The 19,834-nt window shown below is 36.6% G+C and overlaps 3 protein-coding genes across 3 annotated transcripts; all 3 read right to left on the bottom strand.

The window, feature by feature from the left end:
• Positions 1-3,030: 3,030 nt before the first annotated feature.
• Positions 3,031-5,235, bottom strand: LOC145775922 (uncharacterized). Its single transcript, XM_082587333.1, has 3 exons — positions 5,069-5,235; positions 4,730-4,789; positions 3,031-3,848 (listed from the first exon to the last, which is right to left on the bottom strand). The coding sequence occupies exons 1-3, from the start codon at positions 5,175-5,177 to the stop codon at positions 3,727-3,729; spliced, it is 291 nt and encodes a 96-aa protein (XP_082443459.1). The 5' UTR covers positions 5,178-5,235; the 3' UTR covers positions 3,031-3,726.
• An 8,109-nt stretch (positions 5,236-13,344) lies between these two features.
• LOC145775648 (glucose-fructose oxidoreductase domain-containing protein 1-like) lies at positions 13,345-16,536 on the bottom strand. Its single transcript, XM_082586975.1, has one exon. The coding sequence runs from the start codon at positions 16,468-16,470 to the stop codon at positions 15,343-15,345; it is 1,128 nt and encodes a 375-aa protein (XP_082443101.1). The 5' UTR covers positions 16,471-16,536; the 3' UTR covers positions 13,345-15,342.
• Positions 16,536-19,601, bottom strand: LOC145775649 (uncharacterized). Its single transcript, XM_082586976.1, has one exon. The coding sequence runs from the start codon at positions 19,565-19,567 to the stop codon at positions 18,593-18,595; it is 975 nt and encodes a 324-aa protein (XP_082443102.1). The 5' UTR covers positions 19,568-19,601; the 3' UTR covers positions 16,536-18,592.
• Between the last annotated feature and the right edge of the window lie 233 nt (positions 19,602-19,834).

A 19,834-nucleotide genomic window follows, 5' to 3' on the forward strand; every position in this document is an offset into this window, starting at 1 on the left:
ACCAAGAACAAATCATTTTCGTGTTAAAGTAGGCTATGTTGAACAGATTCAAGACGTAAAATCTGAAGCTGAAATGATTTCTGTATCACTGAACGGTTTCGATTGTATTGATAGTGTCAACTTGAAAACTGGTGCTGTTTTAGCTAAGCGGGAACTATTTTTGCTTGACAACTGAACCTTAACTTCAAAATCTGCGTTGGCCAGGCATAGGATGTTGTATCCAACATAAGTTATCTGGGAAAGTTAAAGGTATCAGTCCAAGCACGATTAAAGAAAGTAAATCCTGTATATTTTTTGTTTATGGATCATCATCAGTCATCATCTCCGCCTGCAGCAGATTGCGCATCAACATGAGTTATTTGCTTCCAAGAGTGGCGATTTTGAGCCAGCTCGCCCAGTGTCGCCAAGTTGGGTCCGGTCCATGATTGGATGTTGTCTTGCCATCGTTTTGGTTGTGTGCCACGTTTCTTTTTCCTTCTACTTTGCCTTCTGTGCAAACTTTGCTGATTCTGAATTGTGATCTTTAAGTGTGGCTGAACTGTTTTAAAACTTTTGATTTTATTAACTTATTGTTGCAATTGGATATAATTTTGTCATAGTTAAAAGATCTTCTGTTTTCGTGTGGTCAAGTAGCCTTTTGTTGGTCATGCTTTTCATGATGTGATTTTGGAAGGTAGTGATTTTTTTCTTTATTTGAGTTTTTTGTTTAAGGATGTTGTTGCTTAAATCTAGTTGGAATTCATAATGTTGCCTACAGACAGCGTTGTTCAAATGTCTTATCATTTTGGAGTAATTGATTATCTGTAAGTTAGTGGCATCTTTAAAGTTATAGCCCAGTCAGAAGAAAAAATCTGAAAAATCTGAAGATAGCTGTCGTATCACCTTGCAAAGAAAATTGACTTCGAGAGGGTAATCAAGGTGTGGTGCAGTCAAACCCAATGCTTTACATTACCCTTTTGCAATTGAAGCTCTAAAGACGTTTCTTAAATGCATCAAGTTGGAACCAACAAGAGCTTGATCGGAAGCTGAGTCAATGCTAAAGTAGCCTACAACTGGCAGTTTTAAATTTGTGACTGCTTTGCATTATGTGGATTACGGTCGTAAACAAGATTCACTGATGAATTTAATGAAATTAAAGGAAGGTGTAATCTAATTAAGAGAAAGCTGAGAAGAGTAGGTTACTACTCGCAAGCTAAACTTGCAGTGGCAATTATAATTTTAAAAGAAAATGATTTTCTTTTCCTGAGGACAGAACGCTTTTATAACTCCACTTAACTAGCTGAATCATTCGAAGGAAATGTATTCTACCGTACATTGCAAAGGATTCGATAGTTGTTGGTATTGACAAATGTATCAACAAACTCAAACATATCGTCGATGAGTTTGAAGTTCCATGAAAATTTCATCATATGTCTGTTATGCACTTGCGGGCATGTGGGACAAATTTAAACCATTCGTAGGCTACAACAATGACATTTTTCAAGACATTTTGGATGAGTTGGTACTTTTGACAGAAAGCCACACAGCAAACTTTAGCTGCAAACCAGATCGAACCACCCCATAATCTCTACACAAGGAATCATTGATTGCAACTTTCGAAAGGTTTTTCCAAATAGTTTTGTTATGATTTTTTTTTTTGTGTTCCGGTAGCTACCTCCAACGGTTGCGCTTTGAGAACGAGATTTTAGCAATTACTGAAATTTGTAAAGAATTGTTTGCGCTCCAGTAGGCCTATGACTCAAAACCGATTGAAAAGCCTAACTATACATGTTGTGCATCAATTCAGACGTCGCAAAATTTTATCATTTGATGCTGTGATCCCTAACTTTGCATTGCAAAAAGTCCAGAAAGGGTTGAATTAAATCAGGGATGTCTAAAGTCTGGCCCGCGGGCCAACTCCGGCCCACGAGACGTTTTTGTATGGCCCGCGCCTGTTGTTGTACAATGTGTTATTTTGGCCTGCAGACACACAAAAATCATATAAATTCAACTTGCAGTTTTCAGAAAAATTATTGTGGCTGTTGGCCAGCGAAGACTTATTATCAAATCTGGCTCGCGTGGAAAAAAGTTTGGACACTCCTGAATTAAATGCTTGGTTGAACTATTTTCGTTGCCTGTAGGCCTATTGTGTGTTTACAAAGCTTTCTAGACAAAATAGTTAGCTTCAATGGCATTTTTGCTGCAAGTGTAATCCAGTGATTATTATGATTTTTACATTGAGCGAAGTTCTTTTCATGCTGAGGAAAGTAGGCTAATTTCAGCTTAACACGAACATGCAACGCAATATTTGCTAAAAATATTATAGGGCCCATTTTTCGTATTGTTTCCCGACCAGTGCTGACTTCTCTCGGAGGCCCTGATTGCCTGCAAACATAGTTTTACTGAACAGTGATGCTCTTTCAACAGTTTGAATGTATTGAATGTAGCCTATTGTTCTACAGTCTACACCAGTTGCCGAGGAAACATGTTTAAATTTGTTGTTTATTTTGTTTCTTCGAAAATACAACAAAGGCTGGCCCTAATATACGTGAACGGTGAACAAATAGAAAGAACAGAAAATTTAACAAGAGTCGCTTTTACCCCTGGGCTACCAAGAGCACGCGTATGTGGTCAGACCATAGCCATCTTCATATAAAGAAGGTCATGGTTCACACACAAAGTGCATTGACTTCTTATGGACTAATACGCTTTGGTAAACAATTTGCGAAGATAAAATGTGCTTGTTGAACATCAGATCAAAAGTTTGATTGCGACTTTATAAAAAAAAACTACACATTGCATGCAGCACTACAAGAGATCAATCCTCATTTGCCCACAAGCCCTCCTATTTATCGTCAGCCATACTGTATTATATTCAAAGAAAATAAACATAACAGGGAAATTTAAAACAACAGCGCCTAGGTTGCACTTATTCTAAGGCTCTCGTCTAAGCCATCTAAATTTTAATCAAAGCGTCGCAGGAAAGCTCTATTTTGAATCAACGTAAGTATCCTACTGCACATAAAAACTGTATCTTAATTCGGCAAACACTTGAGCTTTTTTGCATTTATTAAGAGACGATTGATGACAGAAAATACAATTTCTTTCAAACAGCGAACTATCAGTAACTTACATTTTGGATATCGTGTTATACAATAAAAAAGACGAAAACAATTTATTTGAAACAAAATACACTTGACTATTTTGCCAAAGTAACAGTCTACTGAACACACAAGACCGCAGGCTACAATCATAAACACGGTGAAATTAGGACAATTCTAATTCGAGCGATCATAATGCTCATCAGCACCGTAACTTGACAAGTCATTTGAGCCTTTTTTTTTTATTCCATTTGATGTTTCCATAATTCGTAGGCTAAGTCTATTTTGATTTTTCACTAAAATTATGCGTTCAAAGAAACGTTGAGTACAATGGCATGGTATGGTTGTTCAATGGAACTATACATTATTTAGGATTATAACTTTGTTGAAAAAGGCATGAAGTGCATACGAAATAGGTAGCATTATCGTTGAAATACGCAATTTGTTTAGCATACTATGTGACACATTTTCGAAAATTAAAATACAATTTGTAAGTCTGAATTTAAATAATGCTTTTGGAGTTAATCAGCAAATAATGCATTTTAGACATAAGTTATGAACTAGAATAGGTAACTTGATGAAGAAAACGCATTTTTGTTGAAAAAATGAAAGCGAAATGAATCAAAATCTTTGAAAAAAATTACGCCTATCCTGTCATGCTTTGTACTTGATCAACGGCATCTAATCCTTTGCCAAAGCAATCAAAAGCGTTACTACAGCAGTTTGCGGCTTGGTCTGCACTCGCTATGGCTCCAGCTACACTGGCACCTTAAAAAAGAAAAATTGTTAAAGCAAACGTTGTGATCACAAATCAAACGTTGTAACCATTGCTGGAGAAAAATTGCAGCAGCGTCATCTACAATTTTCCTTGTTTTGCTAAGAGCAAGCGTGAATGTAAGACTCTTAAAATGTGGTGTTCAACAAGCAATTAGTAGACCAAGAAAATAATCTTGAAGGAACTACAGCCATGCACCAGCTCAGTGGCCGAGTGGTTTCGCCTTCGGCTCTAGTGCTGGTAGAAAGGAGATCGATTCTAAGTTGGGTCAAACCGAAGACTTTCTAAACGGTAGCCTACCGATTGTGTTCTTTCTTGCATAACGCAGTGAGAATAAATCGGGTAATAAAGTGATAATATCGAGCCCTATAAACATGAGCCCTGTTGTTAAAAGATTTTAGCTGTTGTATAGCGACACTAAATAAAACCATAACGTTATTATTACTACAGCTATGCATGGCTCGAAAAAATGACGCAAACAGAAAGCTAGCTTGAAAGGAGCTATCCATTAACTTGGAGTCTCAATGGGTGATTTGTCTTGAACATGATGACAATCCTGCGTTGTTCTGTCATCAAATATTGCATTTGTTCTTCTCTATGGGGAAATGACCAAATTGTGTAACCCCTTTCCTATACCCGCTTTTGTGGTTAAAGGCATAGTAGGTTTACTGTCACCTATTGCCAGATTACATGTTCAAAGGCACGCCAAGTTAGGTCAGCTATTAACATGATGCAATAGATTGAATTTCGCTTTTAGCAGCATGATCGTTGCTTACTTCACAATGTATATATTAACATGATTTTGTTTGCATAGCGTGTAAACATTATTCAACTTAGAAGCATCACATAATTTTAAGTTTAAAAAATACATTACCTGGCTGATTAGTAACAATCTTCTGATTGCACTGTGAGCAGACTTCTGGCTCAGCTGATCCTGAAATACATAGATACAATCTTTAAAAACATCACACTGTTTAGATTGTTAAGTTATTAGAAGCATTCCATGTAAACTATTGGAACATAACTTAACTATCCTTTATGTAACAGCGAAAGAAGAAGTTTTTTTGCTTAACTTTGAGAAGAAAAGCCTCAAAATTAAAATGTGCGCTCATTGCAGTTAAATCAGGAAACCGTAGTTTCAATAAACAAATCGTCAATTCCAATTACCATATCAAAAATGTTGCTCCTCATTGCTGGAAATTTTTTAACTTACCGCCTTCAGTGGCTTTAGCCATTCCTGGTAAACTTTTCGTTAATGCTCCTGCAGCTTTTGTGGCACCAGCAACATCACCGAGAGAAACACCAGTATCACCAAGTTCCATTTTAATAGTTTATCGGCGGGCTTTTTAGCAAGGAATAAAATGCAGCAATACGATAGCTCTGTTAAAAATAATTGTACACTTTTAAAACGTTTTAGTCTTAATGCAATGTTGTTGCCATTTTTAAGTTAAAAAAAACGCGAACCACTTTACTTGCATATAAATAATAAGTAAAGTAACCTATATTGTGTTATATTATATGATTCTTCAACATCTCAAAATTCTTTTTTATTACGTTAAAGTAGTACAATAACCTGTTAATATGAAAAGTCGTTTATAAATTACCTACAACCTTTCATAACTATATAAACCAGTGAATTCAATCTCATGTTGTTGAAACGGTTATCAAATAACACAAAATTTTAAACTTACGTATTTATACGAATATTTATAGTTTTCAACTTAGTCTTAGCACAATATTTATAAAACAGTATCTGTCGCGCCATAAGCACATTGAAATATATCAAAGTCTTCATTATTTTAAATCTGTATTAAATCTGTTATTTTATTCTCTAATCCAAACATGACCGCTTTCCAGGGTTTGACTCAATGAATGATGTAAATCAAATGCTCTCCTCCTTTACAAGGCCAGTGTCTGTGTCTCCATAGTGACGTTTTTGTTCGCTCAACCAATCAAGACAAAGCAAGCGTAGTTACCTACTCCCGAGCACCTTAGCAACTTAATGTTTTGATGATCGCCGCCCTGTTGCTATTTATCTAAATAAACAAATCATTGTTTTATCTTTTTACTTCATCTGCCGAGTTAAGAAAATTTTCATGAGCACGAAATAGTGCAAAATTCACTTGCATAACATTCTTACGTATGAACGTTTATAGCGAAAACTTAAAAGCAGGCCTACGCGTTTTTTGACATCAAACAAATGTATAAAAAGTAAGTTATGGAATATCTTCCCAGTGGATGGAGTGAGTGATAACAAAATACTGAACAAATTATCATCATTGATGTGTGTAAACTGCGTAAAAACCTTATTTCAACAGTCTACCCTACAAGTATACAATATAACAGGCTAATAACTAGGGCCATTTAAAGTCATTAAAGTCATATTTTTTTCTATGCATCAGTAAGTCGTGAAATCAATTTTAACGCAAAAACCGCATCCCTATGAGGTATATTAAGAAAGTTATGAAGTCATATAAAGTCATATTTTCCTGGTTAGGTCATAAATCAGCTTTTTAAGTTTTATAGTCATATTTTTGAGTTATAAAGTCATACCGTTGTATACTTTAATAAAAAGTACCAATTTAAGCGGTGAAGCAATTAAGCACTAAGAATGTAAGGCAATTTCTGATTGAACAAAGGCAAACTGTAGGATTAGCCTACATAACACTTACAGTCACAGACCTATATTTTATGAGGTCACACATTGCATTAAAGTGAAAGAAATAGTCAATGCATGGGAAGGTGAAGGAGTTATTGTAAAGAGCGTCAAAAATTCAGTCAACGATCCAAAGTTGACTAGTCAGTTAACAGAAATATGTCTCCACTACAACAATATTTCGAACTTAATACTCAAAATGGAAAGTTGTACATACACCATCAAAGAGGCCCATGCTAATCTAAATGCCCTTGATTTCGGAAAAGATCCGCTTGAGCTCAAAAATTACATTAAAAAGCGATTGGACAAAAACGATGTGAAACAAATTATGGAGCTACAAAGACAAGACATTTCACCAGCGCTTTATGCAAAACTGCAGAAGTGTCAACCCACGTCAGCGTCTGTGGAGCGCTCATTTTCCTTACTAAAGTCATTTTACGTCCAAATCGTAACTTCAAAGACTCTTACATTCCACACTACATGAAACTGTACTACAACAGCTACGCCACAGTGGTTTAAAATAAAAATGGATGTGTATTACTGTTATGTTGCGTATGTTTTACTCTTTAGTTCCGTGAGTGATGTTGTGCGCATGTAAAAATAAACGATTTGCACATAAAGTCATATAAAGTCATATTTTCCAAAAAATAAAGTCATATTATTGATTTTTTAAGGTCATATAAAAATGGCCCTACTAATAACATTACCGTCTACTTTATTAGTCTTTGTTGGATATGGTCGTTTTGGTTCACTTGTAAAGTTGTACCATTAAAAATATGTAGCTTACAGCTTAATTGATTTAAAGTTTAGTCACCATTTATTTTAAAACTGATATTTATTTTTAAACTATAACTTATTTTAAATTGTTGTTTGGTTGCTTCCACAAAAAGACAAATTGAAAAATAATACCGCAAATTTTTGAACGTTGGTATTGAAGACCGTCATCACACACCGGCTTTCATTTTAGTTGAAATTTGTTTAAAAACTAAGCTATCGCGTTTTTTTTATATCTGCTTCGCGTGGGCCTTACAAAACCGAATGCACAACGTACCAAGGGCGTCGGTTCCACGTCTGTCTTCCTGTCTGTTCAATCTAAATTTCCAACCACCAGACACAGGATAGCAGCTAGCAACAGTTGCATTTGTACATTGTTTTCAGAGAAATTGTTTCTGGCCGGACAATTTAAGCTATATAACATATAGACTCAATAACATAGCATTATCTAAAATCGGGTAGCAAGGATAGTTGCAATTCACAAAGGATAAACTAAAAGTTCTTTTCAGAAACTATTTTGCAAATATCATAACAAGTTTAAAAACAAAACAAAAACGAAATCTTGATTTATCGGTTAAACTGTTCATCAATTGTGTCAAATTTACAAAAGTAAAACCACAATGACCAACGAAGAGTTGCAAAAACCTACCCATATGTGGTGCACCAGATGCGGTCAAACGAACATCTTCATTGCTTCAGAGTGACAGCTTTCCAATCTGATTTCTACGGCAACGTTAGAGAAAGAAATCTTTGTTAGGTTGGCATGGCGATTGCTTGTTACCTTCTCCATCCGGTAACTCGTAATTCAATACTACAACTGCGTCTCGCTTGGAGTGAGCGTTTGAAAAGTTTGGTGTCTGATTGGTGGCATTCCTTTTACACTTTTGTTTACAAATGTAAACCTACCCACAATGATATCAAGAAGATACTTTTACTACTCAACTCACTTAAACATCAAATTACGTCCTAAAAACAACGTAAAAAGCAAACGTTTGAATGTGTATTGCTTTGTGTTGCGGCAAGCTACAACAACCTAAACAAGTTTTACAATTTCAATTGTTTTTTCATTCGCATTCAGAGCCATAATTCAAATAATTATTTGTTTAAAGTGGAATTGCATAGCTCAAAACAATTACAAAATTACCGAAAAAGTATTAATAGTCATGCTGTTGCCCAGTGTGAGAATACATAACATAGTGCATTTGTGAGTGAGAAAATTCTATACTTTATTGCACCAACATTGTACAAAATAAATTTAAAAATTCAAACAGCTGTAGGCTACTGCAGGAATGCAAAACTAAGCAATATCAAACGAAATGTTTCAACATACTACTTTATTTATATAAAAAACATGGCCTACAAAATTAAACGAACAAACAGGATTTTTGAACGTATTCAAAACATCGTTATGTCATCAAAAGAAATAGCTTAATGATAGATACAATTGCAATAAAAAAAAAAAGACAATTAGTAATCAATTTAGACTATAGGCTACATTAACCACCAAGAACTTCCCAGACAACAAAATCCGTCATTTTTGCACTGATTCAACGTCTGCAAACATTGAATCAAGATAAACACGATGGATTTCGTTGTCTGGGTTACTGATGCAAAAACTACAAAGAATTAACTCACAACAAAGTAACTAACTAAAGTATTGACTAATCACAAACAAGTAACTAACTAAAGTATTGACTAATCACAAACAAGTAACTAATTACAAAGAACTGGTAAAGTTGTGGTTAGCGTGTAGTCAAAATTGAATTTCTAATTGTCTTTTCCTTTTTTATTGCTGATGTAGACTAACAAAAATTATTTGGCTATTCCTGATGAGGAGTGAGGACAAAATGATGTGCTGACAACCGTCGAAAATCTTTCGTTTATGTATGTAGGCTATATGTTTTGTTTAAATAAAGTATGATAATAAAACATTTGAAGTTACTAAGTGTTGTGTATCTGTGGTACAAGAACGTGTACTCTCTACCAAAGTTCCAGCAAATAGCTGTGTAGGTGTTGACTTCAAAAAGAAATGTTTTTTCTTGCAGGGGTTTGGATGGAGTTCGACGGACAAGTGTGTAGTGCAGCAAGAGTATCGAAAGGCAGGTGTTTCAACCATTCGATGATTCATCACAATCGAATCCGCTTTGCCTTGAAGTCCAAAACTAGTAACGTTGACAGGGAGGGGTCTAAGGGGTACTTTCAGACCCGGCCCGGGATAATTTTTAGGGCCCGAAACTTTTCTAAGCGGTCAGAGAATATGAAGAAACCATCGCTGTTTTTGGATGTAGTTCATTTTTCTTAGAAATGTCTTGATTTGGAGCTCGAGGTATCTCATAGGTACCGGGCCCAAAATATCCTCTCAACGGACCTGGCAAAGCGAGCTGTAAAAAAGTTCTTAAATCTTACTTTAAGTCGAAATTCAGTCCATTGTTGAGAAAGCGATAACAACATTCACCAAAACTAATTAGACAGATTAAAAGTGTATTTTTTTGTTTTGTTTTTTTACAATCTAGTCCACACTCTATTTGCAATGCTGCAGTTGGTAAATGCAAAATTGTATACGCGGTTTTCTATCTCCGACAGTGAAAATGCTAAAATATACAACCATGCATTTTTCGAAATGACAATAGGTTGCTATCTCTCAGCTCGGTAGGCTACATGATATTCGTTTGTCAAGAAATCAAAATTGATTGTTTTGTTGAAATGTAAACACGCGTGGAATGCTTTTCTGCCGATGTTCAATTCAACACAATCGCCACCAATTCGTACGTTTGATATAGCATCCAAACAAAGGATTTTTTACTATGAGAAACTATTTTCTTTTGTGGAATAACACATCTGAATTCCTTTGCCAGGTATCCAGTGACACGCGGATAGTAAAGATGATCTCTCGGGCCATCTACGTTTGTTTTGTCACACACGGCAACAAAATGTAACTAATGTAAAGCGACGCTCAAAAACTAAATAACATTACAAATAAAACTTCAAGAAAACAAAAACGATTAAGACCCAAATTAGAAAGACTTATTAATTTCTAAATTAATTCAGTCATTCATAAAAGTAGATTATTATGTTTCGACATCGATTTGTTGTTTTGCTATAAGTAGATTGCAGGCAGGATGCGATGCGTAGGTTACTACGCACCACCTCATTCATGAACTACTCTGCCTTCTGGTGGTGACCAAGAGGCCTAGGTGACGAGAAAGCAAGGAAAAGCGTCTTCTGTTTAAGCAGAGTATATCGAAAAATGCAATGTATGAAGAGAATGTATTTTGTACTTTTCGTCAAACGTACGGGAACTTTGTAGCTAAAAGACCGATTTCAAAATTTTCTTCCTAGCGCACACTTAACGATGCATAGCTGACAGAGGTGTCGTGCTAGGGAGAGCAACAGAACCAAAAACAAACTCACAGATCATATTTGATCAAAACGTTGCATTTTACACCTTGCGCAATGCCATCATCGCGCTAACTAGCTTCCGTTCCCATAGCCTAAATCAGGCTGTTGTGCATCTATTGAGAGTCACAGGCAGAGGCGGGAGGGGGCAATTGCCCTACCATGAAACATTTTGTATTGTGCAACCGACTTATAAGCTGTTGAAAAACTGAAGAAAAGTCTATAAAAATATGATTTAATTCATCCATCAAATTTACGAGGCATTGAGCCTTGCAATACTTTTGCTGCTAACAGCAGTCAGACATTGGTCTATAGGCTACCAAGCAGTAGTAGCGTATTTAGGGGGGTGGATAAAGGGCGATGACCTCCCCCTAATGATCAGGCAATAAGTATAATTTTAACCCAAGTAGACAAAATTTGAGCCAATTAGCAGCCGTTTTCACCAAATTTGAGCTTCCTGTGTACTACCGTTGAGACTACCCCGTGTGTACTACTCCTAAACCACCATTGGCCTCCAGTCAGCCGCTACGCGGTTGACTGACGCAATGGCTTGCCCTCCCCCCCTAACAAACTTTCTAAATACGCCACTGCTACTAGGGCTACTCAACTGGCAGGTCGCGGTCCGAATCCTCATCATTCTCCACCATGCAGGCCTACGGTGGACCAATCGAGGTGCATGACATGGATAGAAAGTGCACAGTGCATCCTCGTCACGTGGCCTGACATTTAGTTTAGGCAATCGTCTCAAAGGGGAGTGGAAAGACACAACCTAAAAAACTGATCAGGCTTGACTTGATCAGAGATACGTTATGATTGTGGGTGGTCGGGTGGACTACGAATGGTGATTATATCTTCGTAGTTGGCAGTTGAACAATAAAATGTGTTCAGAAATATTTTCAGCGCTCATGCACAATCTTTATCGCCATCGTGCGTACGTTCTCGCCAACACGTGTTGAACATTTAATACTGAGCTCAAGCGCAGAACAACTATTTCGCTGATTAACAGCATGAAAATTGTTGTTTAACGTATTTTCAAATCCATTGGTACCGTATAACTTTCACTGCACTCAACATTTTCGCATTATATTTTTAGTTATCCCAAGTTGATTTTTAATCAGCCTACTGTAGGCCGCTGCGAACCGAACAAATGCTACAACGAAGCAGCATAAGCCATTCACAAAACTGTCAAAACATTGCAGTTGTTGCATGTATTGTACGTACTCGTAAATTTTGATTAGACGCAAATTCTGACTTCTCAAGGGTTTGATGTAATCTTTGAACATTACCTTAGCTGCTTGGACTGAATCAAGTAATTTGTGCCTATCGAACTTATGCAGGTGTAGTCGGCATTGCGTTTTAATAGAACAAGACGAGTAATAGAAGACTGTTCTCGCACTGCATTCTAATCTAAACCAAAGGCAGCCTACAAAGCGGCTCAAACCAATGCCCACGAATTACAGTTTTGTTTGTTTGTCGTATCCAGGCTTGCACCCGGTGGTTGAAGATTTAGATTAAAGGCATACTAAATGAAATTTTCAAACGGGAATTAAGCATTAAAATGCGTAAACTGAACATTCAAGAATACATTTCAAAAAAAAAATTGTTTTCACTGGCGCTGGCAAGACCCAAAGTTTCATTTATTTTCAAAATGACCAAAAAGTGCAAACACAGCTCGAGAATACGTCACAAAAGACAGCAATAACAAAAGCCACGTTACAACATCTGATCTAAGGTTTTGAGCAAACTGTCTGATGTTTTGACGTTGAAATCTGATGTTTTGATGCACACAGTACATACATACATAGCCTACAGTTAAATCGCCGGCAGTAACAACTGTTGCGTGATTAGCTGATTGCTCGTCTTTTATTACGTAGACTGTACAGTCGCACGCTTCGCTGCTCAGGCCCATTCTGGTTTTGAAAGCTCTGACAAAAGTACGAGCGGAATGCTGATCAGACCGCAATGGGGCAAAATTTTAGAAGCCAATCTTAGTGAACACCTTCAGGCAAGCCTGTGTCCTGCCGAAAACACAGCCACATGCTCTTGAGTGGTGTCGAACCGGCGACCTTTCGATTGCCGTTCCAGGGCTCTCACCACTCGGCTATGCAGCCGACCTCAACATTCAACGAGAACTTGTGGAATCCTTTAACGCAGTGGTTGCACTTGCAGCGGCTGCTCGAAAGAGCGTTGGCAAGGCAACTATCGAGAGCAGGCGATCGTGTCTTTGGCAAGACACGCTTGATTGGCTTGAATGTGAATGGCTAATGGATTCTATACTTTTCTCCTATTCACTCAATCTAAACCTTCAACTACCAAGTATCACTTTAAACATGACCACAGAAGGAAAATATAACTGGAACTTTTGTAATAGTATTTTGCACAGCTTGGAGAAGCACACGTGGGTCCAAGTACAAGCAGAGTCTACTGAGTTTGCGTGTTACCTCGTGACAGCCTTAGGGAACGTTCAAATATTACGTAACGCTTTTTTTTCCGAATTTTTGACCCCCCCTCCCCCAGGTAACGCCAACGTAACGCTTTTTTCAATCCCCCTCCCCCATGTAACGCTTTTTCACTACGAATTCAGCACAAAAAACTACCATTCCGTACTCGAAAGCGTTACGTAACGTTTTGCTTGAACCCCCTCCCTCCCGATGTGACGCTAACGTAACGCTTTGCATAAACCCCCCCTCCCCTCGAAGGCGTTACGTAATATTTGAACGTTCCCTTACGGGACATGCCGCTGTTCTCATTAGCCTATCAGTACAAGCAGGAACGGTGGAATACAACAAGTTTCGTAACTCAAAATCGGAAAAGTGATTTCAAGATTTCCTTTCTATGACAGCGACACAAGATTAGTCAAGACAAAAACCTTGATGCTTGTTCAAAGATCATATGACGTCATCCAAGGAAGGGTACTAGAATCACCATATTGCGACATTTTGGCGGCAAACATTTGCGTGAGGGAGTTGATAGGAAACAAGGAAAATGGCCTCATATTATATTTGAACAGATAAAAGAAAAAACACAAAACATGTGCGAAATTATAAATAAGACTATAATAACCAATAACCATATTGGAAAGTTTCAAAGTAATATGGCAATAAATTATTTTCGATTCTAGTTAAAAACATAACTGCTTTTTTTTTTATAGAAAACTTACATTTGTCGACACAGCAATTAAAAAAAACAAAAAACATGAAAGACAAACGCATTTTACATCTGCATTAATGTTCTTATCCCTTCTCTCAATAAGTTACACAAAATATTTGGCTGTAAACAGTTAAATGAACACGATACGTGGACAATTTTGTAGGCCTACGTGCTTTCTGATGAATAGGGAGTCCCGAAGTACAATTATAAACGCACAATCAATCGTCTTTTAAACATTTCAGACAACAAATCAGTCGTTTTTTACATTTGCAGACGTTGACTCAATGTAAATGACTGAGTCAATGACTGCAAACGTTGAATCAATGTAAAAATGACAGGTTTTGCTGTGTGAGGCGCTACAGCTTTCAAGCGGGTGCTTCTGGAAATGGAATATTAAAAAATGAAAAGTTATGAGAAAAACACGAGAGAAAGGTTTATAAAATTGACCTGTTTTCCAGCTGCTTCAAATCTAAGAAAAAGACGTATTATAAAGCAAAACTTGCATAAGACAAAAGAATAGAACAATCTTTCTCAGCACTAGCACAAATCAACTAAAACGCTATCTGACCATTAACAATTATTCAATTAATATATACGATATAAAGTAAGCAGCAGAAAAAGAAAATATAACTCTGGGGAAACGTTTTGCATTTGTAATACCAATTAGGCTACTCGCGAGGGCGTTAAGCCCTCGTCAAAAGCAATTCAGGTTGAGTTTTCATTGAAATACCCTGAGCATTGATCACGCTGGTTACCGAATAAATCAGTTTCAAAATCAAGCAAAGTATGATGGTAGGTTAGCGGTCCAGTACAAAAGGCTCTCTTCCCACGTTACGTTAATTCGCACATTGTCTGGACGTTGAGGTGCAGACAAACAATATGAGACAACTTTACAGGTTTTTCAGTAACATTTCCAATACCTCAATAGTAGGTTCATTGTTCAAAACGCAAAACTTAAAAACTAAGGTGAGAGGTCGACGCAGTGCTCGCTCAGGCTAACTCTTATTCATTGATACTTTACAATGTGTCTTATAAATTACATATGTTTTTTGTGTTGCAACTCAACTAGTTGAAAGTGTTGTTGTTTCAATGAACATTCACACATAGTATAAGCAATCTTTACAAGAAAATAATTCATGCGCAAGATATATGCCTTGTTACAATGACCAGTAGCCAAATATTAAAAAGTTTATAATCAAAAAGTATATTTATCACATTGTGACATTGCCACTAATAACATAAAAAATTTTGTCACTGCGAATGAGATATCACGCAGCAACTTAAAACACTGATATAACACCAAGAAAAAATTCACGAAGGAAGAATTGGACACACATAAAAATGATTTTTGAATATTATGTAAAACAACACTTAGGGAAGCCATGTGGAATCATGCACAGTCCTGAGAGTCAATCCATGTACGATACATTTTTGTCACCACAGTCATCGTACAATTAAATGCTGCATCAGCACGACGTCTCGAAACGATGGTTCTGCATCAAGTGCGGAATTTATATTTGCTTCACTTGTTCCCAGTAGTTCGTCTTGTTCGATCGTTTGATGCAATCCAATACGTTCTGCACGTACAATGCATCTTCAAATGTTGCCGCACACTCCAAGGCATTTTGATCCCATTTCCGACGATCGCCTTCATCTAAAAACGATTCTTTTAGACTTTCGACAAGTTTATTGAGACCCTGAATTAACGGAACAGGTATCTGGCCCAGAAGTTCGGTAGATCCGATTGTTTCAAAACCAGATGGAAACCCTATCTCGTCTTGAGCAAGTAAGGTTTTTTCGGAATCGGTCAGGGTTTTATCTTGGCCATGCAGAACTCCATTTTTGGCAATGAGACACGCTTTTGAACCAACTGCCATCACTTCGTAGTTAAACGTCCCAGGAACATTGTTGTTTATTACACAAGTACAACAAGCTTCTTTGTCCAACATCATTTCAAATGTGCAGAAATCATCACTGGTGATTTCACGAAACCCAGAAACCTTTTCAGTGTGTTTTCGAAATGTGGTTAAAAAACCATGCACTTTAGTTGCTTTTTGACCAGAAATGTAACTCACAAGATCTATAAAATGTCCACCAAACGCAGATAACACACCAGCTCCCATCCTGCTGTCATGCAACCATCCATAATGCTTGTTCAATGACATGCCGCAATGAACTCTAATTTCAACAATTAACATGTCACCAATGTATCCGGAGGAAATCAGTTTCTTCATTTCACGAAATGTGGGCAGAAATCGCATATAATATGTCATCAGTGACATAAGAGATGGGTAGTAACGAGCTGCAGTCAACATTCTTTCGGTATCTTCAAAACCCAACCCAGCCGGTCTGTCACAAAGCACATTCTTGCCAATTCCAAGAGTTTTCACGGCAATTTCAGACTGTAAATATGGTGGACTGTTTATGCAAACTAAATCTACTTTCTGATTGAGTAGCAAAGCATCGATCTGGGTTGTGAAAAATGGAATATCAAGAAGAGCTGCCAATTCTGATGCTTCATCCTCAGTCCTGCCCCAGATCGCTTCGACACGAAATCCTGTAGATTTAAGTAAGTAGATTGTTGCCTTAGCAGATATACCAGTACCGAACACCCCGATTCCAGGAAGAGAACATCCCATGGTGATATAATATGAACACAATTATATCGTTTACAGCGGGTCTAACTTTAGCATAATTGTAAAACTGCAAAGATAAACAATAGAAAGTAATGGCAGAATTCGACATGTAAAAACAAGCAAACTTCTCAAAACAATTGGAAACATTAAATGTGAAATTTATATTACAAGTAAATACACTAAACATGCAAAATGTGTTTTTGCTTAAAATACAACAATGGTCCTACTGCACTACGACGTGTACGACTGTACATACACTGATTATATTTATATACATAATTATACAGCATACAATATACATGACAATTCAGTACTTTAAAAATGAAACATAACAAACAGCAATCACATACAGAAGTAACCAAGCATTTGTTGTTTTTTTTTACATTAGTTTGGTTTTGAATCTTTATCCTTTGACTGACACAGCCTTGGGTATTCCAGGTAGTTTCGCATATTTGTAGAGTAGAGGTTTTGACGCAGGGCAGGTTATCGAGTTTGGCAGAGTCAAGTCTCCTCTTGTTGTAGCTGAGGAATTATTGCATTCACTGAATGTCGCTAAATGCAGAACAGTTCTAAAATGCGTTGCTTAAGCGCACAACCCGAAACCCGAACTAACCGCAGCTTGATCTTGAGTCAGGCGTGTAACCACTGAGCTAATGGGGCAGACAAATGGGACAATGGTATAGCATCATCAGACAAACAGTATTATTTAGGACAAAAGTAAATTTTATGCAGAACATTGTTTTTTAATTAAATCTTTTGAAGTACTCAATAGCAGCCCAAGTAAAGCAGCAGTGAACTGAACTATCAAGAACAAAATATAACACAATTTTTAAAATTGAACACTCTTTAGAACCACATTATTTTTAAAATCATCCATCATAATCACAAAAACGTTAAATGGGTTAAAACCTAAAACACTAACATGAGAGATGAGAGTTCTTTCATGACGATTCTGAGTTAAAATAGAGACACTTATAATGAAGACAACACACTGTGATAAAATAATACACAACTTTAAACGTTTTGCCAACTGATAGATCAGCGTTAGAACTACAAATTCAATGGAATATTTGGAACATAACAATAGTATAATAATCAAAAATGCCTCAGATGAAATAGAAAATATTTATAAAAGAACGCCGCCTATATATTTTTTCTTTTGACAACTGCACAGCTCATACTATACACTAGGAGTAAAACTATTTATCAGTACGTTTATATCATTTTTTTTTTAAGAAAACATAAGAAATTACAGAAAAGCAAAATATTACATGAATACTTAGCATGAATACATATTGCCATGTATTATTGTGCTTTACTGTTTTTTGTAATTTTTACAAAAGTAGCAATTAGCATTAGAGAACAGAGCAACAAAAAATATTATAAGTCTATATCATACGTTTATACAGGGTTGAAAGTAATGACTAGTTGTCACTATTCGATAGCATTATTCGTTGCTTTCGGAATATCGAATGCTTATACCCATTCCTTTTAAAAATAAATATCGAATGCGCGTTTTTCACTGCTTTTTTATGCAAGCAACGAAATCATTATTCGTTTTTCACTAATCGATATTTAGGAGAACTGCTGAATCATTTTTTGTTGTTCACTTACCGGTACTTCGTCATCTAAACGAATTTATGAGATTTAGGCTAGTTGTCGGATTACTATCCGACCTAATCCCCTTCCGGTTTTCGAACTTTAAGGGATTAAGGAAAATTTTGCGGCAACACAGTTCAGAAAAACCATGCCAGTGAGAGCCGTTAACAGTGTTGCAAACCTTGCAGTTTTCCCGCAAGTTTGAGATTGTTTTTTTTTTGAGTTTTGGTACCTTTTTTTGAGTTTGCGGGTGGCTTGTTTTTGGGCTTTTTTTGGCCAGTCAATTTTTAGTAATTGCTATTCGTTGCTTTTTTTAAGTATCGATAGCGGAAAGTCATTGCTTTTTTGGGCACTATCGAATAGTGAAATAGTCGTTGCTTTTTGACTAACGACTTCCAACCCTGCGTTTACAACTGGTGAGATATTTTATTGTTAAAAGAGCAATTCAGCTGTTTGTAATGTTTTATATGTATACTGCACAGAATAACAATCTCAAAAAGACATGGTAGTATCAGTTGCATGTAACTCATCTCCAAAATGGCTTTTCTCCTGTATGCAAAAACACAACATGAGTTTTCAACTCATCTTCACTTGAAAAATCTTTGTCACATTCCTTGCATTTGTACAAACCTTTCTTTGAATGCCGCAAAATGTGATTATCAAGGTGCATTTTATGCATAAACGTTTTACCACATTCTTGGCACTCATGCAAAAGCAGTTCTGAATGGAGCACCATGTGGTTTTTTAAAAATGTTTCATGAACAAAAGACTTTCCACATTTACCGCATGTAAAAGATCGCTCTCCACTATGCTTTAACTGATGACTGCTCAAGCACTTTTTATAAGTGAAGCATTTTCCACAGATATCACATTTGTGTTGTCGTTGTTCAGTGTGGAAGATTAAATGTATATTCAAGCTTGTTTTCAGTGCAAATGCCTTTCCACAGTCTTGGCATTTGTATGGTCTAACTTGAGTGTGCAGTAACAAATGCGAGATAAGAGAATTTTCACGCATGAAACATTTACCACATACACTGCATCTGAACTTTTGTTCTTGATTATGTTTAAGCTTATGGACTTTCAATTCACGAAAGTAGGTAAATGTTTCAGCACACTCGCTGCATTTGTGTGGTTTTCCTTTAGTATGCGACCTGCTATGAAAAATCATATTCCCTTTTTGTGTGAAGGTTTTATTGCAGTAATCACACTTATAAGGTCTTTTCTTGTCATGGACTCTCATATGAGTTTCCAACGTCATTTCACAAGAACATAATCTTTCACACAAAAGACACTTGTAATTTCTTTTCTTATTCGAAGGTGAATTGTCATTATTAAATTTTGTGGCAACTCTGGATGCTTTACTCAAGGAAAAATTTGAAACAATTTCGTTGCACATCTTCCTATCTGTCGTTTTCTCTTTGCGACTTGATTGACATTGTATATTTGTAACATTTGTGTCTATAACTGTCATAGCATTTTCTGATTCCTTTTCCATCATCATGCACGTTGTTTGATGACTGCATATAACTTTTAAACCAAAGTCAACTAAACAAACAGGATGGCTACCCAGTCAGCAAAATCCGTCATTTTTACATTGATTCAACGTCTGCAATCTGCATATGTTGAATCAATGTAAAAATGATGGATTTTTCTATCTGGGTCAGGATGAAATGTTGTATTGAAGTAAGATAACCGGACAAGCAGCAAATTTTATCGGCACTTTTCTTTGGTGAAGGCTATGGCTATCAGACAAGGAAACCATGGCCAT

The sequence above is a fragment of the Aplidium turbinatum genome, chromosome 8 (genome assembly GCF_918807975.1).
Source record: "Aplidium turbinatum chromosome 8, kaAplTurb1.1, whole genome shotgun sequence".
Taxonomy (NCBI): domain Eukaryota; kingdom Metazoa; phylum Chordata; class Ascidiacea; order Aplousobranchia; family Polyclinidae; genus Aplidium; species Aplidium turbinatum.